The following is a 27,435-nucleotide window of genomic DNA, read 5'->3' on the forward strand; positions in this document are numbered from 1 at the left end:
GATGCTTCAAATGGCAGGGGATGATTTAATGGAGGGATCCCTGGGGCGACACTTACCAGTAAGAGTGCAAATGGCAAAGGTATGAACGTGTCATGGTTGACCTTTAAACGTAAGAACAGAGAAATGAAATCTGCAAAAATAGCTTTCCTTTGCGTCACTTGAGTTATCTTCAGTGCCGTAGTTAAAAGTTAGCTGTTTATTGTTACACAATGAGAAAATTTTATTTACCGTCGACTGTTGCAGTTAATTGCTGCAAATTTAGTTACACTGACTTTTCCGTAACACAACACGTGAACTTGGTAACCGAAATCTCACACCGTTCCATCTTGATTTTAAATCATTAAACGTTGCAAGCAAAACCTCAAATTGTTCCAGTGCTGTTGGCACATTCATTAGCCCTTTCGTCACTACCATGACATGTATGTCCCACTGACATTTACAAATGACTATAGGATAGATCTAATTAAAAATAATTTAGCATTTCATTGCATTTTAAGTGAAATTGCGATAAATGTGTCCCACTAATGTCGCATTAAGTCCCTCCCCATCCCTATATCATTTTCTCCTAGAAAAATATTGGTAAGGAAAGGGTAAGCTTTCATATTCAAGAAGTATACATACAAAATCACATCATCGTGAATGACCTACGGGGTATGGCAAAGAAATAATCCTTTTTTCTGCACTTATTTCCCACACCAAGGATCTTACAATAATTCATATTCTGTACAGAAGTGTGAAAATTGTTAGAATAATTGTGAAATTTATAGTAAAATCTTGTTTTATCAAAGAAATAATATTTTATTTTTAAAATTCTGATACATTTAATATTGAGCGGGCATGCTGTCATTTTTTTTATTAAAGATTCGATCCATCTTGGCATTCTTTTATACGTTTTTGGCAATTAATTTGTATTTCCTCGTTATGGTGCCAAATTTGAATGAATCCTTCTGTGAGACTATTCTTGTTTGTGAAGTTCTATTTCTTTAGTTTTTTCTTTACAATTGTTCAAATATTCTCTATTTGGCTCATATATGAACTCTTTCCATGTCGTGGAAGTGTTTTTATACTTAGTTTTCATTCAAAATTTTGATCACAGATAAAGCTTCAAAACACAGAACTCCATCATGCATGAATATGAAATCTACATTTGGAAACCAAACTTTTAACCATAAAACCTTCGTTCAAGCAATGTTTCATGCTGATATTGGGTCCTCATGCCTTCTACAATGCTTAAACATCCAGCACTTTTAACGGAAATTACGCTCCAATCCATACCTTTGGTGAGGTGTTTAACCGTTTGTGTAATGCGACTTGGGAAAATACTTTACTGGTACTTATCCTGACGTACTGACTGCTTTCTTTTGATATTTTCAGTATTGATTTATCAGAAAACTATACTTAAAAAGTAAAAAGTATATTGTAGGGAAATATTATCACAAAGCAAGTTTTATCCACATGTATAAGCACTTCTTAATCTTCAGTCAGTTTGCAGTAAATTTAGTTTCAGTAAAAAGACTGAACAACTTGAATTTAACTGAATAATTAAAGGAAAATTAATATATCTCGCCCTCCTCTAATTACCCTGGCCTCAAAAAGTTAAGGTACAACATGTTTTTCGATGATCACCATAAAAAAAAAATGGCAGTAACAATAAAATGCATAGTTTGCATGAATGATAATAACGAACTTTAAAATCATTTATAAAAAAACGATAGCTACCATATTTATTTTATAAAAAAGAACATATCTTTGAGTGAGAAAAAAAATATGCTGTTATCAGGCTTTCGTACTTTTGTGTGTAAGTTGTGTTGATTTTTAAATGTTGTTGGCAGTTTCAGTGACAATAGTGAATAAAGTTTAGAAAATGTCTCAGAGACGTCGTTTACCCGATTCGTTATGGTGGCGGGCAGTTGGGTGAAAGGAAATAGGATTGTCGCAGGCTGATGCTGCTAGACGTATCAATGTGTCTCGTAGTGTTGTTCAGCGACTTCGGAATCAATACTAATCCGAAGATTATGCGTCCAGAAGACCCGTTCCAGACCGATCACGAGCTACAACACCTGCAGAAGACCGTTTTTTAGTGCTTCGGTCCGAAAGAGAAGAACCACTACTGTGCCGCAACTCGTTGCAGACCACTTTGTAGCATCAGGACGAAGAATCTATACTACTACGGTGCAAAATCGTCTTCACAATGCAGGTCTCTCTGCAAGACGATCAGTTGTGAGTGTTCTCCTCAACGGACCGCGCCGAAGAATCCGATTATGCTTTGCAAGATAACATGTTTCCTGGACCCAGCAGCAATGGGTTTCTGTGATGTTCACAGACGAGTTCAGATTTACATTGAAGAGTGATTCAGGTCATCCACTGATCTGGAGGGAACAGCGCACAAGATACCATCAATCCAACACTGTTGAAAGACACAGTTACAGAGGTGGTGTAATCATAGTTTGGGCAGGGATCTCGCTCAGTGATCGCAATGACCTGCGTGTGTTTCATAGAGGAACTCTTACTGGTCTGAGATATCGGTATGAGATCCTTGATCCATATGTCCGCTCATATGCTGATGCTATTGGTAATGATTTCATTCTGATGAATAGTAATGCACGACTTCACCGAGCTCAGATTATTGAGGAGTATCTTGAAGATCACAGTTTGGAACGAATGGAATTGCCAGATCGATCGTTGGACCTGATTCCGATAGAACATCTTTGGGACTATCTTGGCAGACAGGTTGCTGCTTTAAATCCTCCTCCAAAGTCATTACATGAGCTGGAACATGGCTTACTCTGTATCTGGTCTGCGCTTCCTATTCCAGTGTCCGAAAACTTAATAAACAGCGTGGAAAAACGATGCCGCCAATGCATTTAAGTTAGGGGGGACACATTCCTTATTAGAACCCATTTTTGTATTGTTTCTATGCCATTTTTCAGCGTAACTCTGTAATGTTCCGTTTTCTTCAAGAATGAACTTTTCCGCAAAGATTTTTTTTTTTTTTGCTATAAATCGTTTTTGCAATACACTTATACACATTTCTATGACGCATTCAATAAAAAAACTACTTAATGCACATATCCTCCAAATTTTTTGTTTCTATATTTATTCATTTGCAAATTAGACGCAAAAAACCGGTTGTACCTTAACTTTTCGAGACCAGTGTACTTACAGATATTTTACGCACAATTATTGCCCTAGCGATTTGCCATAGCAAATTTGATTTTAGCGCTCTTTACAAGGATAACGAGCACAGAGTTCAATTAAGATGAATTTTCCACGAATAGAGGAATCACATACATTGTACTCTATATGGTTATACGCCTATAAAGAGATTTTTTTTCATGTTCAGTTGTTTTTCTGTTAGTTTCGGAAATATGAATTAATTTCCTTTCAGTTTTTGCAATAAATTTACATTTCTACTGCGTTTCCCTACTCTTAAATTGATAGATTTACATTTGAAATTCAAAGATCTTTTCATCCTACGCACCTATGCTTGCAAAATTTTTAGTTTTTTTAGCGACTTCTTGTTGTGTATAGTGGTTTTCTTGGATGAGACACTTTATTACAGCTTGTTTTCTAGGGGGGGGGGGGGAACTTGCTTTACTTATGATCACGCAATAGTTCTTTAACAAAAGAAGAAAAAAAGCTGCCGATTATAAACTAATTAAAGCTGCGAAAAGAATTGCATTTAAGATAAAATAATACTGATACCAATCCGAGGGAAGAATGCAAAATACTAGCACAGCAAGCTGGCTTTTAAATTATATTTTAAATTTAATTGTTAATCAAACACATTCCGTATGTAATGCGAACAATTTCATTAGATCAATTGTTCCTCTACTTTATAAATGCCAACATTTGACAAAGTAATGTCCCCAAAACTACTCTAAAGGAGTGAAAAAAATAATTGGAATAACAAAACAAGTTATCCTCCATGAATTAATGCAAGTATATACAAAATTATTCAAGAAAAACTGAAAAATCACAATTATTCTAATAATTTTCACACCTCTGTAAGTGCCCAAGTTTAAGAGGGTGTTAGTTTTATCCAACCGGTGAGTTTCGGGCTTTCTTTTACTACGAGATGAGTTTTTAGAATAAATTCTCTTAGAGCAACTTTACAGATTTACAAAAGGTGAATACTTTTTATAACATAATTGACCTCTAATCTCAGGAAAGATATTTCTTCATTGGAAAGGGATGAAAGAAGGACTACTGGACTAGTAAGGGGGGTATTAGACTTAGATTATGATACCAGACTTAAAAGGCTTTATGTGCATGGAGCAAAGGAGAGTCAGAATGAACATGATGTTTAAATTCATCAAAATGAATGATGGTAATGGAGAGAAATTTTTGCACAAAAAGTAGGACATGGGGTCATTTTCAGGATAACCTGGAAATTAGGAAAAAATACTGCTTTAGGGTAGTTAGGCTGTGGACTCTTGGAATAGCTTACTGGAAGGGGCTGTAATGAGCAAGAGGGTAAACAGCTGTAAGAGGGCCATTGGTCTTCATTGGCGACTAAGAAACTGACAAGGACTATCCTAGCTGACCTAGAGCCTGCTGCTGGTCGTCACTTTCTGTTTGTATAATCAAGCGTAAAAACCCAGTTTACCTTAAAAAATCTGAAGTTTCTTAAAATTAAACTATTTATTTCCTTGAATTTAATTTGTCGTTGGAAGTGTTCATCATGTTCATTTCTTCGCAACCAATGAAACTAGTAAAATAGTTCGCCAACTACACTTAAAAAAAAAAGAGTTCCCCATTCATGAATTGTGTAAAAGAAAAAAATAATGCACTCATATTTTGTGGAAACTGGTTTGCGGTGCACCACGTACTCCTGACACTCGCATGAAGTGAACAATGCTCTCAAGGTACGTAGGTTTGAAAGATCATGCAGAGAGTGTCTAGACGCTTCCCGAAGCATCTCGATGATAATTAACCTTAAGTATTCCTCACCAGGGTTGAAGAAAAGATACTCTCTCTAATTAGATGGCCACCTTGCGGAGGCAGGCCAGTCATTGAGAGGATGGGTTTGATTTACAGTTTCATCTCATCCGGCATGTCCCGCTGAGTCGACCGCAATTAGGCATGAGTAAATGAGCCATTATCTGTGGGAACTGCCGTGGCTCTGCGGTGCTTTATTAGGTACTACTACTAGGTTGCATTTGCACATAGTTTTTACAGCTAAAAAATGCACGAGGCTTCGATAGGAGAAATTGCCGGGCACTCAGCAAACATTTCTAAGTAACAAAACAAACTACATTTTTTTCGTCTAAATTTTAGAAATTTAATATTTAAATATTATTTCGATCTTAAAATTGTGAACTTCAACTGTACTGTCAAAGGAAAAAAGTACAACACTACTAGAAACTCTCTACGCCTTTGAAATTCTATAAAACTTCCCAGTCACCGAGACAGTTTCTGTTACGTTACGCAGTAATGTTACTTAAATAAAGCTGCATCGGTTTCTAGAAAAATGGAATTTCAATTTCTTAGAGATTTTCTATAGTAGTACGGCGGGGTTTTATTTTTTTCTTAAAGTTTTTCCACAGTATGCTTCCTTTTTTCATCTCGATCACTCTGGTGCTTTTTTTTTTGTTTAAAAAAGAGTATGAGATAGATGAAAGACATAAAAACTAACAGCAGATACTCGTAGAAAAATTGGGTAAGGTGATGATATTAAGCTTCAAAAAACTTTACTCTCTTTAAGATGAGAGTTAAAATTTTGAAGCTTATACCCACGACTTCTTAAAATTGTTAAGTCGAATAAAAAAATTAAGACTCTATCTCTTTTTGAAATAGAAAAAATATGTCAATCAGAAACAAAAAGCGTTTTTCGTCATGTTACCCCATCTACGGGGTCAGATATCGAACAGCTTAAAGAACATTCAGAAATAAAATTGATAAATTAAAAATAGCTACAAACATATTAAATTGGGAAGACCAATATGTTATCCCCTCCCAAACTCTAAACAACATATTTGGAGCATGTTGCCTACCTCCTCGCAAACAGTTCTCCAGTTGGAAAGAGCTTGGCTGAATGGTTCTGATAGAATAATTCTTAATGACTAAAATTATTAATGATAGACTCCATATAAGGCAGCGAAATCAAAGGGATGTAAGTGGACACTTTCAAGTTTTGAGTAAATGTTTAATTTTTTAGTCACTATGAAAGTAAGGTTTGCAATTTTAGGAGTATGGGCAATATTTGGACTCCATATTTTACATAATTTTTAAATGCTTCTCTACTTAATATATAATACCATTTCTATAACATAAAAAAAAATTAAAAAATGGCATCATCACTTGCGCTCAGAATTTATGACTCATCATTAACTTACGGTTGACCAATGACGGATACAATGGAGGGGAGATCCCCCTCCCTTGAGTTACCCTGCCCCCGCATTTTTTTTTTTTTTTTCGAATTAAATTCCTGAAACGAAAGTGTAGGATATCTTTGAGATGACATTAAGGAAAGGAATCTGGTTCGAATATCCCTGCCGGAAATTTTTTGGAACTGAAGTTTCAAACAAGCAATTTAATCGATCTTTGGTGATGTTAGGAGAAGAAGTTTGGAGGGCTTTCCCGGGAATATTTCAAAATTTAAGCCTTAAAGAGACAGTTGTAGACATCTCAAGTAGTGCTAGAGGAGAGAATGAGTTCAGTGACTTTCCTCCGGGTATTTTTGGAAACTGCAGTTCCAAAAAGCGCAATTTTAGACGATTGTCGAAGATGTAGGAAAAGGAGGCTTCGAAACATTCATTTGAAAATCTTACGAAATTGAATTTCTAAAATACAATTTTTGTATTTCTATCAAAGGAAAGAAAAAGAAGTAGGTTAGGGGATCTCCTTGGCTAAATATCTATAGTTTTACTTGATTTAAGTAAAATGGATGGAGCACCCTTCCTTCCCCAGCAGGTGTGAATCAGATGCGTAGTAAGAGGCCAGGTTTAAAAAAATCTCCACGTTCTTGAAAAATTTCTGGATTCGCCCTCTTGACTTTGAAATGTTAAAATGATTTTCTTCCAAACAAAGATAAACTGATCTGGAAGTCTATTGAATTTTCATAAATCATCAAAGTATTGCTCGCTTGAAGCGGGGTTTACTCAAAAAGCGAGTTGTGCTCCGATGGACATAACATTGCTCAAACCAAGTATTTCTGGTTTTGTCATTAAGTGCTTGTTCTCGTGAAATCAAGGCTCGTTATTTGCGAGTTTGGGTGTTTCGTATTTTTTTAGTGTCCGAGATTTTGAGGAAAAAAACGGAATGGTTATTTCTGAGAAATAGTCTTTTCATACCTTTTTAAGTCTTAAATCAATTTTCTGAGCAACGACTGAATACGCGATCATGTCTGAAGTTTCTATGACAGTTGTATTAATAACAAGGTAATTTAAAACCAATAAATTCTTCTCGTGGGATAGTTATTGCATAAGTCATATTTGTTTACTATGCTGATACAAAGTTAAAACATCGGATTGAAACAAACGACCATAAGTCTCTATCTGCCCCCAAGAGATGAACTTTGTTAAAAACAATAACACGGAAGATGCCTTAAAGTGCTCTAATAGTCATAATACAAGCTGTTATTTGCTCACCAGAAAGCACGTGACGCGAAACAATAGCTTTTATGACTCTTCTCGGTAGAAAAACCGAGCTTAATTTATTAGCATAAAATGGTGCTTGTGAACACTTGTACCTACACCACAGCAATTAAGTGGCCTTGCAATCGATGAGTAATGTTTCAGGAACACACTATTTTCTCAATACATTTATCAAGAGTACCAGGAAGAACAGAGGCAAGGAAGAGCGTGGAATATATAAAGAGCATCTTTTCCCGAAGCAATCCAAAACCAGTACTTGTAAAAGATGGTTTCGGATCCGATTTTGACTCTATGTAAATCTCACCCCATCCGTTAGTCTGAGTTTACGCGCCGAGCATAACCACGAGCCATTGAAGCAAGTAATAGCCTATTCATTGGTTTTTAATTTGCCAGTCTTGTCCAATCAGAGGTAAAATGAATCGAAGTCCCGGGGTGGTTAAAGGTCGTCATGTTGCAAATTGAGCTTGATAATTAGACCACCCAGTTGCCCGGAATTTATCAAGGCACTAATGAATGAAAGATGGTGACGTCACTTCTTCAGTGCTAATGAGCCACCTGGTGGCCAACAGAAAACGGATTACAGTATTTGTTTTCCTTTTTTCCCCCCGGCATTGTATCTCTTCTATAAATCATGTGGGTTCATAAAAATAGATGGACAAAAGCTGTAAAGGTAACTTTGAAACACAGAATAATGAAAATGCCACATTTCGCAGTTTGAAAAATTTGGACACAAATTTCATTTGTTTTCAGGATAAACGCGTATTTTTTTATGAACCATTGAACAAAAGTTAAGTATTCCTTCTGTTTAAGGGAATATTTATAGAACTTTAAATCGAAATTGAAGAAAAAGTGGTGCAGGAATGAAAAAGGGTTGTGGAAGTAAAAACCGGTGGTAAATAAGAATTATGTTTAGTTTTAATGCACAATTTGCGTTGTTTTTAACTCTATGTGATTCTGATGAATTATTTTTTTTAATCCATTTCTTCTAGGAATAGAGTTAAAATTTAGAAGTTATGGATAGTCGGGAAGCATTGAATGCCGGGAGGAACGGAACAGCTCTGCATTTATGCCAAAATAAAATGTGAAAAATTATTTCTGGCTTGTTCAGTAACTGCAGTAGCAAGAGTCATAGTCTCAAGTTGCTTCATCTACTGGACAAGCTAAAAATAATTCCTACATTTTATTTCTACACAAATGCAGTACTGTGCCATTCCTCCTGACACACACCCCTACTAATTAAAATAGCAGCTTTTGAAAGGAACATTGAAGGGCAATTCTACGGTAGCAGACGCATTAATTGTTGCAAAATCCATAAGTTCTCTTATTTTGCAATGAAAAGGAGATTCCTTGCAACTCCGAAACACGTGTCTGCAGTAATCTGTAATTTGAGCAATTTAGCGGTGTTATTTCTCTTTTCTTCTTTTATCCCATGAATTTGATGAGAACATCTACTCTTTCTGCTATATGCGTCATTAAATTTTAAATATTTCTGATCTTATGAAATACGTCCTTACCTACCAATCACAGAGACGATAGGCTGGACAAACGTCAATGTAGTACAAAGTGAAATTCATAAGTAATCTTTGCTGTTCAATAGAAAAAGCAGATACGTCAAGTATTTTGACAAGCCGTTGAAGAAGAAGCATTAATCGCAAAAATGATTTTCACAACTACTAAGATTAAAAATATAAATACCAGCTATAAAAAGCAATTCAAAAAAATCTTACTCACCGTCCTCCCTGCCTCGTTGTTGTGGATATTCATGATGTATCGGAGATCTTTCCCCCGTTCTGCAGCATCTACGAATTGCCTGGAAAACTTGGCTCCAAACTCGATGTTGTCACTGCAACCGCCCCATTCCCAGTCCAGTCCACTGGGCCCCCGTCTCCTGTAGTCGCAACTGCATGTGCTGACCAGACCCTCTCTGCAGGCACGAGACAGTGCATGAGTGACACCAGCACTAGTGATGGCGTAGAGGAAAGCAGTTTCACGACAACCTAAGGGAAATACAGTGAAACCTCGTTACAATGAATACCAATACAACGAAATATCCGTTTCAAGAAAACAAATTTTCAGTCCCAATTTAATTTCCATTAGGGTAACGGCATCAGTAGTAGACAAGGGTCCGTTAACAGACAGTCATAAGTTTGGATTTAAGTACTAAGCCTTTTAGGCTAGTAAAATTGATATTGCTGCCACCCATGAATACGATGCAACCGTCTAGTGTTGTCAGAGTGAATTTCCTGAGCCAGTTGGTTCAGCTCTACAAGGCAGTGGTCAGAGCCGTGTCCAAGGGGAGGGTTAAACCCCTCCCATTAGGAAAAATAAAACTATGAATCATTAAATGATTTTTCAAAATGTATTTTAAGTTTTAATTAATTTTAGAGTTAATACTCTGATACAGTGTTCAACCTCTTTAATATTTACCCATCTTTAACAATAAACATTTTCCAGAATTGTAGGATTCCCAAGCACAATCATTGATAAATATTTGAAAAAATAACGATGAAGGAATGGCTGAAAAGTCCGACAATGCTGAGCATGCAGTGGAAACTTATTTAAAGAGAGTATTAGACAATGATGTAGCCAAAAGAAGAGAAAAAAAAATAGAGGGGCAGGGGAAATGGTTACTTTGCTTACTATTAGGTTTTTTTATGGTCAAAAAGGGAAAGCTTATTGGGTTTCGGAAAAGGATATATCCTCAAATATTTCCCTTTGAATACGCCTTTAGTGTTTGCTGGATGAATTTGTCGTTTCACATATTAGAAGAATGCTTCTATGCGAAACAGCAGTTGTTTGGTATCAAATTTATATTTTCATTAAATTCCTGTTAATATTATTTAAAGAAAAAGAAAAGAAAGTAACTAGCATTTGGTGGCATAAAAGACTATGCCACCAAACTATGTGTGCAGTTTTTTCCACTTTTGCAGGTTGTTAAACTGTAAAGAAAAAAAGAAAAAAAAAGAATTCATTAAAAAATGGTTTATTCAACATGCTTAGTTACTTTCCTTTGAAAATCTAAGTTTTAAGCAAAAAAAGTTTGAACCCCTCCCTTTTTGAAATCCTGGACACGGGCCTGGCAGTGGTGGAAGGTTATGAACAGCTACCACGAGGTCTGCCGGTGTTTCATATTCATTTGAATTTAATGAGGCTTTAGGTCTAAAAATAAAGAACTTTTGCGCATTTGGAAGAGATAAAGGGAATTTTGTCCATTACTCATCCTTTCATTATCCTATCTGTTCCAGGGTATCATCAGAATTTTGGTGTCTGTTACTGGAGGTTGGACCTTTTTCGAAGTTGGGTATATAAAAATAGAATTAACTAATTCAGAGGATCCAGAAGATGCTTTTGCATGAGAGGAAAATAGTTTATGTCTAAATGCATTAAAAGACTCAGAAAATTGAGTTAATCTGAGAGCGATGTCTTCAGCTAGTCTGTGACTGGTGCCGTTACGCTACGTTGCTTGAATTCAAGGGCTCGGGGCAGAAATGTGACAAGCCACAAGGAGTGACTTTTCGATCAAAATTTTTGTTTCTCATAACTAAAATTGAAATAAACATGACAATGGATTATGTCTATGGAGAAAACCATGTGTGGTTTTAGTATTGCAGAATATAGAATGTATAGTACCTTTGAAAAATTCTAAAAATATTTTTTACAAGTTGAAAATTGGCCAACTGAAAAATTCACATCATGTGGCATATCACATTCTTGCCCCGAGCCCTTCAATTCCACTGCAACGAAATTCCCGTTTCGACGAACAGAGTTTACGGACCTTGAAGTATGCTGCAACGGAATTCCAGTGCATAGAATTGGTAACTTGAACAAAAACAAGCTGATGAAATAATTCACCGACGCATAGCTTCTTGAAGCTTTCCAGGTGAAAAAAATATGTGAGACAAATAATATGAATAAAATTGTAAGTCAGTTTTGGATACTTAAAATGCAATGGTACTTAAAACCAAATGTTTCGTATTTTGTAAAGTTCCTTGTAAAGTATCCGGCATTACTACATAATTAGCTGAGCATGCGGAATTCAAGACAAGTGTTCAGTATAGGAACTAACTGGAAATATAGTTTTCTTGAATAGTGGTCACTTTCTCTTGTGTTTCAGGAAAGATCCATGATTCTCTAATAAAAGGTGATGAGAATGGGGTTGTTTCCTGCAGTCAAAAGTACTACTTTTAGTCACTGAAATTGATAGAATAAGCAAAATAAATAAATAAATAACATGGAGTCAGAAGAAAAACTTTTTACTTTCTCCAAGAGTTATTTTTTGTTTCATTTAAGGGGTGAAATAAGGCGTGTTCTTTATGGCGTCAGAAGTGATGCACTTTGGCGCGCTACTCCATTTTCGCTCTGAATGTTCACAGGCTGTTTAAAAGAAAGGTTTCCAACAAAACAGTAATATTAATACAATCATAATGTTAACTTTGAATGAAGGTTGATCTGAAACAAGCATGAAATTCATTACCATAATTGCGCTATATTCTTTTTTATCTTTATCTAATAGAAATAACTATCTTTATCTAATGCCAAATTATTGCGCTTTGGGCTAATGTCATTAGTGAATGGCATTTCATCACTTATGATGTCATGAGAAGAAGCGGTAAAAATGAAATTGAATCTGCGCACCGATTAAAAAAAATATTTTTTTTAAACTAAACTTTATCAAATTATTTAAAAAATGGTTACATTTTTTGGTTTTAAGCATGCTATTTCAGAAAAAAGAACTTTTAAAGTTTCAGAAACAACCCAATTAGTTCAGAATACTAAGTTGAGTACGTAAAGCAGTGAGCAATACTATCCATATGTAAATGTTGTTTGAAGCTTGTTAGTTCCTCTTGCATGTGTATTGAAGTAAACCGGAGCCTGTTGTAAAGGAGAATTTTTATTATTTACTTATTCGTTTATTTTTTTAGCAAAGCACCCCCCCTCGTCCCCTGAAAACACTAACCTCTGAAATTCGCAACCGAATGTTTTTCCTGGTGAGCCAGTGATTTTCGAGCAGTTTTACGAGATGCCGACTTTTTACATCTGTGTGCTTAAAGTTTTTTTAACCTATTATGTGTCATTTTTTCAAATTATGAACCCATTTGTAATGCATTTTATTTTTTTCCTTTAAATTGCATTTTATTATATAGGTTAATAATATTGAACCGTCATTTTCATTCAACGGGTTTAGGGAGGTAACTTTTGGTGCTCTTTCTTCAGTTGTGATTGTTATAACATAAGAGCATGAAGTTCTTACTGAACTAAGTGAGCCTACATTCCTATTTTCCAACTTCAAAAATTGTAGCACTAGTTATGTCAATCTTTTTTCCTTTTCTCTCTCTCTCTCTCTGTGTATCTCTATCTCTGTCTATCTCTATGTCTATCTCTCTCTATTTCTATATCTCTATCTGTCTCTATATATATCTCTCTATCTCTCTCTTTTCCCCTTTAGATTAGGTTAGATTTGAAATTATTAGAAACATACTTTTTTAACTGTTAAAAGTTTGATACATAACAAAGTAAATTTATTTTGTGTTAAAAAATTACTATGAACTACACAAAAGATACCAAATTTATTTTAACAAAAGTTAGGCATTATATTTCTGCAGTTTGAAACTGTCCATTATTCAACAAGAAATTTTTAATGTCAAACATTCTTCAATATGTAGTAAAAATTAGAATTTATACTCAGGAGAAACTCCTCCCTTAGCAACGTAAGATTTCAAAATGACACGAGTAAAATCAATGAACAGAATAATTATTAATTAACTTATACCATACCGTACAAATGCTCTTTATTTTAAGCAAAATATAATGAGTTTACAATTGTTTTTTTTTTTTTTTTTTTTTTTTTTTTACGTTTCCGAACAAATTTTTTTTAAATGCTGAAAAATTAAAATGAAATCATAATATTTACAATTTAATTCTTATCTGCTTAAAAAACCGGAAATGAAAATTATTTGCATCATTTTCTTTTGCGTGATGCACGCAAAGTGCCTTCCTTACATTTACATAATCGAACTAACACAATTAAAAAATATATATACCTTCATGAGTATAAAATGTACGAAGAAATTAGTTTTGATTTTTCCAATGCTAAAGAAAAAAAATTTTAACTTTAAAATGGTAATTTGTAAATGAAAAAAAATAAAAAAGCAACTTTTTTTACTTAACCTCAAAAATATTTAATCCTAAAAGAAAATATGCTTCTTACTCAGGGTTTGTTGATAATGATGATGCTTAAAAATATAACCTTTTAAATATCATTCATTTTCTCTTGTCAATGCTTACTCATTATTATTTTTTGATTGTGCATCAGAAATAAATTTTGTCGTTATAAAGTCATAAATTACTTCTTACTAACAACTCAAATAATCGGTAAAGTGAAAGAGTTCACCTAATCATTAATTTATTTATTAAATCATTTACAAATTCATTCATTAGTTAACTCATTTACACATTCATTCACTAACTCATGCACCTCTTACTTTCTTGTTCATTCACTCATTTATTTATTTGTTTATGGTTTCATTTATTTGTTTATTCGTTCATTCATATACTCATCTAAGAAAAATATATTAAATAATCAAGAAGAGTACATTTCATTAGGAATGTAATATTTTTTCATTTGACGTCACTTTTATTTGAAGGAACATAGCTTCGTATAAATAATAGCGAATGATCGATAACGCTCCTAAAGTCATCAACAATGAAACTCGCTCCACAGTATGATAATTTGATAATATTTGTTAGTAGTGTTTGATATGCAGAGAAATGATTTAATTTGTCGGGGCTGAAAGGATCCGGTAAATTGACTGCTTTACTGGTAAGATTCATTTTAGGAGAATGAAGAAACGAAAAAGTGGTCAACAATGAATGCTATCTACTGGAGTTTAGAGTTCAAACACTGGGGTTAGGGTTAAAATTTCAACGATCAAAAGACTATCAAACAGGCAATTGCTTCGTTCAAATGTAGAAGCAATATTCACCTGTCATACCTTGACGGGTGGTTCTCTAGTTATAAATAATTATTTAAAGGTCAAAAAGAAAAAGCAATATTTTAAGCAAAATCTATTCCAAAATATATCACTCTGCATTTACATACAGTAAATTTCAAATGAAGTTTCCAATGTGTTCATTTTGAATTAAAAAAGAGAAAGCAAGTTGTTTTAAATAGTTCCCCAAGTTCCACATTCTCCTACTTTACACAGAAAGTTTGACAACCGCTGATAAGTTGTGAAAATGATTTTGGTTTTACCCAAAGTTACGGAAATATTGTCAACAGAAAAATAAAATAAATGAGTTAAAAATTAGAAATCCACTCTGCTTGGGGCAGGTAAACGGCAACATCTCCAGAAGTGAGTTTTCAAGTTTTTGAAGCATTTTGAATTCAATGCTAACAGTAGGGAAATGTTGAAGTTATGCGTTTTTTCGTGCTTTTTTTCAGCGGAAACTACATAAGCAAGATTGTACAATAAAGTTAACAAAAGAACAAATAATGATGAACGTAACAAAAATACCAAAAAATTAAAAGTGAAAAATTTTCAGTTGCTCTCTTTTATCTGCTCACGATAGAATTTAGAAAAACTATAGTTATGTAATTTTTTACTTGTGAAACGATTCTTTTATACTAAGCTTCAGTTAAGTCCTCAAAACACCACTTTCTTAAATGAAATAGAACGAAGAAAACGAGTCAACAATGGAATCGTTTTTTTCGATCAGAGGAACAAACGAATGCCAAAAGGTTTTCTTCAGTTTAAAAGTTCGTAAAGGTCAAAGGTAACCCACAAAGAAAGGAAAACGAAACCCCGGTGATAAATTTCCCATCTCATGGGAAGAATGTTTTTAAGATAATTTTCATCCATTTATTCCAATCCTCCTCCCCGCTCATTAATTTATTAGTCTCTTAGTCCTTATCAGTGAGGCTCTACTCCAACTGCAGAAACGAAATTTTTATTTCACAGCTCAAAGGTCCCACCACTGGAAGGGTGCTTTGCTGCCAGATCGTGCTTCTGGTATTAAGACGGCCGGGATTTACATAAGGGGGGTTCAGCCAGTGGCAAGGATAACAGCCCGGTTTTACGGCCGGCTAATTCCCGACGTCGGATTTAATTGCGCATTAATTTGTGACTTCGCTAATGTTGTGTATTAATAAGAGATACATCTCACGCTGATGGCCTTTAAAAAGCGGTGTAAAAATATTATTCGCTGTTTGGAAAGTTTGTGGGAAAATTGCTTCGGAAAAATAAAGAGAAGGGGAAAAAAACGTTATTAGCGATGTTACACAATGGGTTTGGAAGAAAAAGAAAAGTTGAAAAGGCTGCGTAAACAAGTCATTGATTTTTTTAAGAACTGAATAAGGAAAACATATTTTTTTACATTATGTGACACCTGAAGTAAAAATGAAATAACTTTTTGCACACAAAATTAAGCTTTTGACCCTTATAAATATACACAAAAAGTATGCGGCTTTACTATTCCTTGACAAGGTGTATCTTTTTCCCAAAGGAAGGCAGCCATCAAAAGAGAAATAAATATCGAGGAAAACCATTTAAGTTCAAGATTTTCTTCATAATTTTAAGAAATGAACACTGGAGCTAAAAAAATTTCATAACGAATTCCATAATTATTTCAACGAAACCTTCATTCAAAACTCTTATTATTAACATTAAAAATTTATTTTTTATGTAAGTGATCATTGATCTCTCCTTTTACACACACACATTTCATCTTAAAAGCACAAGAATAAACAAGTAAATTTTTGCTTTTAGTTGTAGATGTTCAAATTTGAGTAAACTTTTTCACTCAAATTTCGACAAAAATTTCAATTTTTTTTCACCCCCGAATGAATGTTGAGTAGTAGTTGGGGTTTTTTTTAAATAATTTAGTTAATTTATTTTTTCATTATTTATATTTTATTAATTTATTTTTTAATACATTTTTGTTTATTTTTGTATTTATTTATTGACTCCGTTCAAGAGTATATGAACCTACGAACGTATGGACAGCTGAAATATCCATTTTGATACCCCCGAGTAAATTTTCGCGATTTATTTTGCTTTTAGCTACATGTAGATATTCAAATTTCAGTGTAAAATTTTTCACTTAAATTTCGGGAGAAATTTCTATTTTACTCTCTCCAAACGAATTTTTTTTTTCCTTTGACCTGTTCAGGAGCATATATATCTACGGACGGATGAAAAGCTGAAATATACCCCTGAGTAAATTATCAAGAGTTTTTTCGTGACCCCTCTATGTACGTAGGTGGCTTGTTTTGTTTGAAAACTATACATTAAATTTTAAATTTCAGCAACATTGATTTTTGTGACGTTTGACAACCAGGTACGTTATTCATATTGATTAGTTTGGCAAAAAATTATTTACAATCTGAATAGTTGAGTAAGTTCTCAGAAAAAGTAAACACTTTTGGTATTATTTGCATGTTTTGCATGGAATAGAACTTTTGTCTTTTTTTCCCTCATTAAGCTGTAACCACAATACTCTTTGGTAACTAATTCGTGTATTTATTATATAAATAAAAATGATCTTCTTTTTAGATATTTTTCCTTATTTCCAAAAAAAAAAAACCGCGCTTCATTCCATTCGTTACCACCGGTGAACCGTTCAGCTCCAGAGCTAGGGATGAATGGAACAAATGGACGTACTAGTAAATCGTCCGTTAAGGTATAACGGGTGAAAATTGCTTCTGCATTTGAACGAAACCATTGCTTATTTGACAGTTGAAATTGTCACCCTAACTCAAGTGGATTAATCCTGAACTCCAGTAGGTAACGTTCATTGTTGACCATTTCTTCATTTCCTGAAATGACATAGTCTAACCACTAAAACAGTTAAGTTACGGGATCGAGTTCAGCCTTGTCACAATAAAACCTTTCCCTGCATGCTAAAAATTACCAAAACATATTATCAAATTATCATGCCGTGGCGCGAGTTTCCTTGTTGAAGCTCGCGCGTTACTCGATCATTGGCTCGATTCAGTAATATATCCTTATATTATATATATGAGGATATATTACTGAACATGTAATGAAATAATCCGGAGCAGTTGAAAAGATCTGATCCATAGAAGAATGTAAAAAGTTAAAGAAAAAAAAATTCCCATTCATTGGGATTCTCCCTTAATTTGTTCAAAACAATTTTCCCTTTGTAACCCGTTTCAAGAGCTAACTTTCGACCACCGTTTACCTGACAAAATATTGCCTGATATCAGTCGATCTTGTCGTGTTTGTTCATTGAATCATTAATTTTTTTAAAGGGGTAATCATTCGGATGCAGAATTTCATTTTCCGCCTTATATTTTAATATTTTTATTTTATTATCAATTTGTATTTTTTATCGACGTAGATTTGAGTAATAGACGTAGATATTTTTAAATCTACCCAACGCTTTCAATCAACGCAAACTAAAATATGTCAGAAGTAACTGCATATTACAATCAAACTCATTTATTTCTCTATATTATTCTAATAAAAACTTAAAATTAATGTTTCTTTCATCACTTATCTAAACTATATTTATTTCATAGAAAAGAGTTACGTATATTTTAAATGGTATTTATATATGAATTAAATTTACAATAGTTTGTGAAATGTGCTGATTTAGTGGCTTAAATTTTTTGTTACTTTTTTTGTTACTTTAAAGGGTATTACTTTTTATCGAGTTACTTCAGCATTAGCTTTATAGTGTGTTGGCAAGTTCATAGAGTTATACTATTCGAAAATAATGCGCTAGTCACCATACACACGTTAGACATTTTTTTCTGACCAATGTTTAACTTCAATATGACATTTTTCATTTATTTTAAAACTTTTGCATTATTAATATTTTTATTAATATAAAGTAAGAAAGTAATCCATCATTGCATTTCATATCGCATTTAAAATAAATTAAAGTGCATTAGCTTTCATAATTAAATTTTTTAACTATAAATGAGTAATTTTAACTTCATTAATAAGTATAATTTTACTATTGTTTTAGTCAAGTGTGTTATCAGATGTTAAAAGTTTTTAATACCATGTGGCAAAGTGAAATAGTTAAGATAACTTAGCTTTTTCCAAATCAAGAAATTAGAAATTCGATTGAAAGTTACAATACAAAAAGGACGAACAATGTATTCTATAATAAAACTTGCGCTGAAGCATCATTTTTAATTAGTATATTTGTACCCTCAAACAAAAGTAGAAAATATCCGCTTAAAAAATACATGAGGAAAAAATGAAACATTTTGTATTAGACCATTAAAAATATGTTTGATCAAATGAATGATAAGTAAAAGAATAAATGAATAAACGAATAGATAATGAAACAAAAAATGAATAAATATATATATAGTTAACCAATGTATGAGAAAATAAATGAGTGAATAAAATAGTGAATGTGAGAAAATAAGTGAATGAATGAATAAGTGAACTATTGAATGAAAGAATGTAAATTAATTAATTAATAAATGAATACGTGAGTGATTTAGTAAAGAAATATGTAAGTGTTTTAATAAATGAAGGAATGAGTAGGGAAAACGGAACTATTCCACTTTGCCCCGCTCACACTTGACCAGTTAAATGCAAAAAATACTTTTATAAAAATACAAGTATTGTATTTGCAAAAAAAATTTCAGTCAAATATCGGCCTAAATTTCCATTTTGCTCACCCTCGAATGAATGTTGAGTTATTTTTTCAACCCGACCGCACGTGCATTTGTACCTAAGAACGTATGGACGCCCGAAATATCCATTTTGACTATCCCCGAGTTAGTTACCACGATTTTTCTCGTGACGTCCGATGTGCGTATGTATCTCGCATACTTCCAAAACGGTATATCGTAGAATGCTGAAATTTTGCACATAGACTCTTAGTGGGGTCTAGTTGTACACCTTCCCTTTTAAGTGCATACGGATGTTCCAAAAGGAGTCTTTTACACCTTTTTGGGGAAAATGAGTGTTAATTTCAATGCAAAGTCAAGGGATGTTATAATTTGCAGACCCATTGGCGATATTTCGCCAAGCTTTTGGCTGACAAGTTTTGTCCCCAACTTGCCAATATATCGCCAATTTGACGAAAAAATCGAATCTGGTTTCAATTTGGCGCTATTGGCGATATTTATAAAGTTATCCATCAAATCACGTTTTAATTGTTATTAGAAAAATTAATCTCTGTAAAACGCTTTTTTGCATCAACAAACTGGGGGGAGAAAATATTTAAAGTGTTTCCTTGATTACGCCAAGGAACTATTATCATTAAATTGGCGTAAAAGGAAGTCATGTGGCGCACACATCAGCTCCTTTTCCTGAATACACAGCATTTATATCAAAAAAGGTAAAGTGAATAAAAGTTTAGAATTTATTTGAAATCTGCTTTTAAGAAAAAAGGTTGCAATTCATGTTTTATGTAACTTAAAAGGTCTAAACAAATTCTATCACACATAGAAATTTCGTTTTTTTTTTTTTTTTTTTTTTGATTGGTATAAATATGTTAAATATATGAATATGTTTTGACAACCAAAATTATGAAAATTACAACCAAAAAAAAGGCTAGTTTTCGAGGTCAAAACAAATAATATCTTACACAATGACAAATTCCTCTTAATGATAATTATTTGACCTATGTGATGATGTATTAATTGATTTTGTAGAATCACATGAAGTTATATAACGGACAAAAATCATCTGATTAGGACCAAAACTCATAATTAAAAATTCTAGATTGCATTTAAAAATTCGATATTTAAGGTGAGTCAAACCATTTTTATAAGACTCCATGTATACTAAATTTCATGGATACCGAGTCTGGACCTCTCACACACGCGGAGACACATAAACACACCAGCACTGCTTTAAACAAAAAAATGAAGTTTAAAAATATTTTGTTTAGTATTTTTCTCTGCTTCTGATAAGAAAAAAATATTAGCATCGTTACGTTAAAGCTTTTAACGGAATCTTAACGGTATATTCCAGGACCATTCTAAAAGGATCTAAACTGATTTCGCAATCTAGAAGTAAAATATTTTTCTTGGATCACCTTGAACGTCTGTCTTGCCAAGAAACAGCAGATAGAGATCAGTTCTTGTAATTCCTCCTCATTACAGAGTTCGGGCTCTATGTCAAAAGGGCATTCGAGGCAGGGAATTCCAGGAGCCCTCGAGGACAGATAACAATGGGCCTGGTGACAGGGAACGCTGTGATGGAATGCGCGATCGCTTATCACTTGCGCAAACGGACATCGAGGACCACCCTCGTCTGAACCCTACCCCACGTCAACGATCGTGTCCGCGAACAATCTGGGGACAGATAACCGGGCAATATCTATTTTAGAGCTCCCAGACTTGGTTTTGCTTGCCTACCTTGGCAAAAGGATTGGTGTGTTTTGCAGGAGACTGGAGATCAACCATGCTCTATACATCCACTCTATGAGGAGTCGTTATGGCCGATGCAAACGCTTTTATACATTGACTAAAAAATCGCCCGTCAAGGCATGACGGGTGAAAATTGCTTCTACATTTGAACGAAGCCATTGCCTGTTTGGTGATATTTTGATTGTTGAAATTGTAACCCTAACTCCAGTGGATGAACCCTAAACTTCAGTAGGTACCATTCATTGTGGACCACTTTTTCGTTTCTTCATTCTCCTAAAATGACAGTCTTCCCAGTAAAACAGTTAATAAGTTACCGGACCCAGTTCAGCCCTCTTCCCATCATTTCAAACATTTCCAAAAAATATTATCAAATTATCATGCCGTGGCGCGAGTTTCATTGTTGATAGCGTCAGCGTAACTCCATCATTCGCTATTACATACATATGAGCGATTTAGTATTCGTGGATTGAGATTCCTTCGATATCTTCCTGAAGCAGAATGTTTTCAAAGGTGCAAAACAACTTGCGTAATTCGGGCATGCCCGCTTAAACCAGTAATAAGAAGGCTCGAATTCGAATGTCTAACGAATGTTCGAATCGGCTGGTCAATGCAACCATTAATTGGTTGAAGAAGACTTCAAGCGGCGGCTTATATCTTTGACGGAGGTTTGAACCGGCTGGTGAATACGACCGTTAGTTTTCACCTATTTTCGCAACTTATTGAAAGATTTTAAAGGGACGAAGATGAAAAGTTTAGAGGAAAATAACCATCACAGTGTATGTACGTGTACAAAAATTAACAAAAATTAGTTCTTTTTTTTTTTCGGAACATCTTCGTGGGACAGCAGGGGAATTGAAGAGTAATTTAAATGTTATCTGTGTAGCACATTTTCTCACAACCTAGTTCTTAAAGTAGACTTTAAAATGTTATTACGCATTGAGCTTTTGCGCATTTTCACTTCCGATTGGTTTCTCAAATTGATCGTGTGGCAGAAGTTGTAATATTAGAAGACACAGATTTTTTTTTTTTAATGTACGAGTAAATACATTTATCTAATTCGAAAACTGAGAAAATTTCCAGTTTCAACCGATTTGGACGACTCGATTTTTAATCGATTGAGAGCGATGTAAATTAAGGTTTCCCCACATCTATACTTCAAAAAGAAATTTTATTAACGAATTTATTAAAAATTTTATTCTTGATTCCCCATGTTTCGAAAACTTTTGCAATATTATTTTCAACTGTTCTCCTCGCTAAAAACGCCTAAAAGTCTTAACCAGTAAAAGAAAACATTACAAAGTTAAATTGCACCAATTTGCAGCGAACTACAGACACGTGTATCGAAATGACAAGGAACCATTTTTTAAATGCAAGAGAGGTGAACTTGTGGATGAAAAGACACATGAAAAAAGTGATTTACAGTTGTACTATTTTATTTTACTGCACAAAGATGGGGTTTTTTTTTTCCTTAATCCGTATTTTTAGTTTAGGGCAGTCAGACAAGTCTTGCTTTTTCACCTGAAAAGCTTTTTTTAAGTAACAACATTATTTCTATTTTCACATCTTTATTTAAATCAAATACAAAGCTAGTGAATTGATTTGATATGATAAAATTGTGGGGATATTTCAGTAACAAAGAGTTATGCGAAATGCCATAAACATTTTATGCTGGTAGTATCAGCAAAGACAAACACATTAACTCTCATTCTTTGACGTCGAAAATTCCGCCACGACTCCCAGTTATCGAAATCTTGAGGAAATTATAACGTGGAACTTGCCAAATTGACAAGCGTGCCATGTGCTCAACGTTATGACGATTCCCGCCAAAATCTTCCCTAAAGGGATACTTCGGCATTATATATGAAAACACTTCGTTGGTTTCAAAATTCATTCCAAAAGTCTTAGGATATTTCGATGATTGACATTTTAGCACGATCGCCAAATTTTGAATAATGATCATTTTATTCTGGCAATATCAACGTCTAAGTGCATTAACGTCTTGTCTTTGGCGCCAAAAACGTTTAAAACAATTAAAAAATTATCAAGAATCACATTTATCGAAATCTTCCCAAACCTTAACACTTGAACATCTTAAGAATTTCAGTGAGCAAGAGGGAAAGTTTTGAATTTTAAAAGGACAAAATTTCAAGAATGAGGCTTCTGATATTATGATACTTTCCGTTAAAGGTACGTCACTTAGCATATTTTTTATTTTTGGTGGTTAAATTTACTTATCTCTATTTCAAACTAAAAATTTTCTTAATTGTCTACATCCAACAACTTCAATTTCTAAACTCTAGGGTTGCTATATACTTGTAGACATCAACTTTAGCAATTTTTCCATTTTCGCCAAGATAGAAAGTAAGCAAGTCGTTAAACCAAGTGACGTACTTCTAACGGAAAAGTACCATTTGATTTAATTTATTGTTTCTATCTTTGGTCAACAAAGGCAAGACAAAAGGGAGAAAACATGACGAGAATGTAAACGATATTTTTATATTTCCGCTAATGTAGAAAAAAGGCCGCCATGCCAGTAGACGCAAAAAACACCGACATTACTTGGCTCACTTAGGAATAAAACTAAAAATCAATTACATTGTCTTGTATTAAATCACTCAAAGTTTCAAAAATAACTTATCCGGTTCTTGAAGGTACTATTTAATGATTTTTAGTGTATAGTAGAAACGAAATGTTATCGATACTAATTTTAATTCACACATTTTTTAAACGTCAGGAACCATTTGCATAGTGGGAAACTCAGTACCATTTCCTTTAGAAGAATGAACAGGGAGAAACCATTTCCATGGCACGTCGCCAAAAATTTGCTTTAAATTTTCCGATTTTCCCAAGTTGAAAATGTTTTTTCTCCGTCTTACTCTAAAGACCGGTGGTCGGAAGTATTCCAAAGTGGTCCTGTTCAGCAATGAAAGTGCTATGTGAAAATAAAGAAGGGGAATCAGGCTGAGTGCAAAAACAATCGAAATGAAACATAAGAAACTGGTATGGAGTCTTCTTGAGCTTTCGACTTCTTCAGTCCATATTTTCAAAAGGAACCTCATAGATGTCGCTAAAATAAACGTGAAGTAAAGTGCGCCATAGCCCAGAAGCAATATAAAAAACTTGTAATTTGTGAAAGACACACAATTGTTCACCCAAGGGCAATGATGATCCATTTTGAGAACGCAAAAGCCGCAGGACGAGCAGTGGTGAGATCTGTCTGGCTTGATGAGGAAACACTCCCCGCAGTATCTAATGAATCCCCAATAGGTGCAACATAAAACAGGAAGATTTTTTGCAAATTCTTCCAAAAGTTTCATCTGGTCTTGATTATTTCCTGCAGTTTGGATTCTGACGATATCCGTGGCGGAAAGTTTAAATTCCTGTGGGACAGTTCCTGGTGGCGTGAATGCCGTTTTGCAGTAGGACCATACAAGTAGAGGGAACATCAAGTGGTAAAAAAGTAGATAAAGAGATCTTTCTGTTATACTTTCGGTAGAATACCAACATATTTCAACAACATAAGCGTAGTACGACCACAAACATATCACGGTGGACAATAAAACCGGAAGTATCTTTAAACAACGGATAAATAAATAAACAATAAAAAGCTGTTTCCGATTTTCAGCAGCCCCAATGTTTGACATCTTGTCAAACAAATTTCTGAAATTGCTTTGCAGAAGAACGTATGACTTACAGAGCTGATATGCAACACTTCAAATTTTAGCTCAGTGCGTATGACAGTTAATGATATTTTTGAGTCAATGCTCGTGAATGTTTTAAAAAGAGGACAATCTAAATTCTTTCTGAAATTGCTGTTTAAAGCCAGTTTAATTATCACTTCACTAGAGGTCTTTAGTGTGGTGTTGGTTTAATACATTGATGATAGATACTAGTCTATGGATAGATAGCATTAGGGATAATTATATGAATGTGGTGATAAAATCTCGCGATTTTGAAAGTAACTTAACTTTGCCCAATCAGCTTAAGGTCAGCCATTTTGGATCGGAGAGCGTGTTTGAATGGTATTTTCTTTCATGTTCGGTAAATTTTCGTTGCGAGCAATTATTATTGGCACGTGAATTATTTATTAAATGAAATATCAGTTTTGACCAATGTGGCAAAACCCGAAACTTTGCTCTGGTAACCCTAGCTCCGCAACAATGAAAAATCAGATCCAAAATGGCTAAACTTACGTAAGCTGATGTGTCGACCTGTAAATATAGCGGCTCTAGCCCGATAGGATGTCATCGTTGAATGTTATTGGGAGACATTGATTAACTTACATTTGAACGAAGCAATTGCCAGTTTGGGGATACTTTGATTGTTGAAATTTTAACCCTAACTCCAGTGGATTAACCCTAGACTCCAGTAGATAGTGTTCATTGTTGACCACTTTTTCGTTTCTTCATTCTCTTAAAATGAGTTTTACCAGCAAAACAGTTAAGTTACCAGATCCAGTTCATCCTCATAAGAAAAAAGCATTTATCTGCATGTCAAACATTACCAAACAATATTATTAAATTATCAAGCTATTTGGCATTGGGAGAACAGTTGGTAAATCCGGTTTTCCGTATTTGAATGCTTATCTTTGAATTATAGTGACGAAATTTCATCTCACAGATATAAAAAGTGTGGAATTATCTAAACGAATAAGGTGCTAAAACATTTCTCATTACTAAATAATCTGTTGTTGCTTTTGTTCCTCATACTTTAACTTCCTATTTTAATGGAGTTTTTCATATTAGTCAAAAACTTGTATGTTTTGAAGTAAAACTTTTTTATTTGAGGGCTTTGAAATACTGATCCCCAATCTTTCTTGTGGCGGAAGTGAAGTCGTTGTTTTTTAATTGTTGCCAAAAGCAATGAAAAATAATAGTAGTTATAAAGTTAGTTTTGTTAACAAATTTAACAAGCTAATTTCAAAGCTGAACCTAAGCAAGTATATAATTGTGGGTTCTGTTTTAATTTTAAACTTTTCAAATAATGAAGATTTTCGGATATTTCTTTGATTTAAGTCAAGTGATATGTTTAAAAGTGTGGCTTAAGTTCAACTTTGAAGTTAGTTCAAAATTTTTTTTAACAAAAATAACTTAATAACTACTGTTGTTTCCACGGTTTTTGGCCACAAAATAAAAACGAATTTCTAGTATCGTTTAGTTTTCTCGTTGTTTGCAATATTTTTTCTTCATTAAAATATGCAAGTTTGTTGTAAATATACCTAAGTCAGGCGCAGTAAAAAAAGAGCGAGAGAAAACGTGCAGATTAGAACTTAAAAGAAAAAAAAAAGATAAGATAAAAGTTTCACTTCTATCGCGTGTCTTTAAGACACACATTTTTTTCCCCTAGGCGGAGTGTTAAATATGTAAATATCTTAATTTACATTTTGGATATTTTCATTTTCATGAAACTTTTAGTCTAATTTAATGGCTTTCTTTGCTCCAAAATAGTAAAATTTAAATTTCAGAAATAATGATTTTGGCCACGTTTGACAAGCATGTCTGACCACCAATGAGATGGAAAGCGGAACACCCTGTTACAGGAGGAAATTGGTGCATCTATTAGTTTGTTTTATGCCTGCTTTTGGAGACGTGTTTTAGCCTCTAAACGTTTGAACTAAGCATAGTCACATTGAAATGAACGAAACGTGGGCATCAAAGGTTTTCCTTTTCCCCCTCATTCAGATAGACTCCTCTTAGTTGGCCGTCTGGTCCGTGGGCAGACAGCCAGGCCTTTGTTTTGATTCGCTTGAGGAAGATTTTGAAAACGCACGAACGAAGTGTCCCACAGTAATTCCTACTCAAAAGTCTTCCCCAATTTTAACTTTCTTCTACACTAACTACCAATAAGTATTTGGACACCTATGCAAATGTCGATATCTGCGGTCCTAAGGTAGGTCACGGTCTCCGCCGGTATATACCGTGTAGGAAACAGCATCGGCTTTAGTCGCATGCAAGATGCCTCGCAGTTCGGAGCTCTCTGATTTCGAGAAAGGTATAATTATCAGGTATCACAAATGTGGCCGATCCTTAAGGGAAATTACTCGAGATCTGAAGTACCCAAAATCGATAGTGGCCTATGTGATTAAGAAGTGGAAGGTGAGCGGTCATTGTCGGAATGTGCCCCGAGTCGGCAGACCCAAGAAACTGGAAGATAGAGACCGACGAGTGCTGTCCAGAGAAATTCGGAAGAACCGCACCCAACCGATGGCCCTCATCCGCGAGGAGTTTCAACATTCATCCGGGAGTATTGTTTCATATAATACCATCCGTAAGGAAGCACATCTGCTTGGTTTTCATGGTCGTGCTCCTGCCCATAAGCCTTTGATCACAAAGTCTAACCGCCCTGCTCGGTTAATGTGGTGCAAAGCACATCGAAATTGGACCGTAGATCAGTGGAAACAAGTTCTTTGGAGTGACGAATCAAGGTTCACCCTTTACCGTTCGGATGGCAGGGTCTGGGTCTGGCGTCTACCTG

The 27,435-nt window shown here is 34.3% G+C and overlaps 1 protein-coding gene across 1 annotated transcript in view; it reads right to left on the reverse strand.

The window, feature by feature from the left end:
• LOC129216166 (protein Wnt-1-like) overlaps nucleotides 1-27,435 on the reverse strand; it is a 77,730-nt gene that overhangs the window by 10,977 nt on the left and 39,318 nt on the right. The window contains exon 3 of the mRNA XM_054850337.1: nucleotides 9,330-9,595. Within this exon, the coding sequence (XP_054706312.1) occupies nucleotides 9,330-9,595 (266 nt within the window). The remainder of the gene's footprint in view (nucleotides 1-9,329; nucleotides 9,596-27,435) is intronic.

The sequence above is a fragment of the Uloborus diversus genome, chromosome 2 (genome assembly GCF_026930045.1).
Source record: "Uloborus diversus isolate 005 chromosome 2, Udiv.v.3.1, whole genome shotgun sequence".
Classification (NCBI taxonomy): Eukaryota; Metazoa; Arthropoda; class Arachnida; order Araneae; family Uloboridae; genus Uloborus; species Uloborus diversus.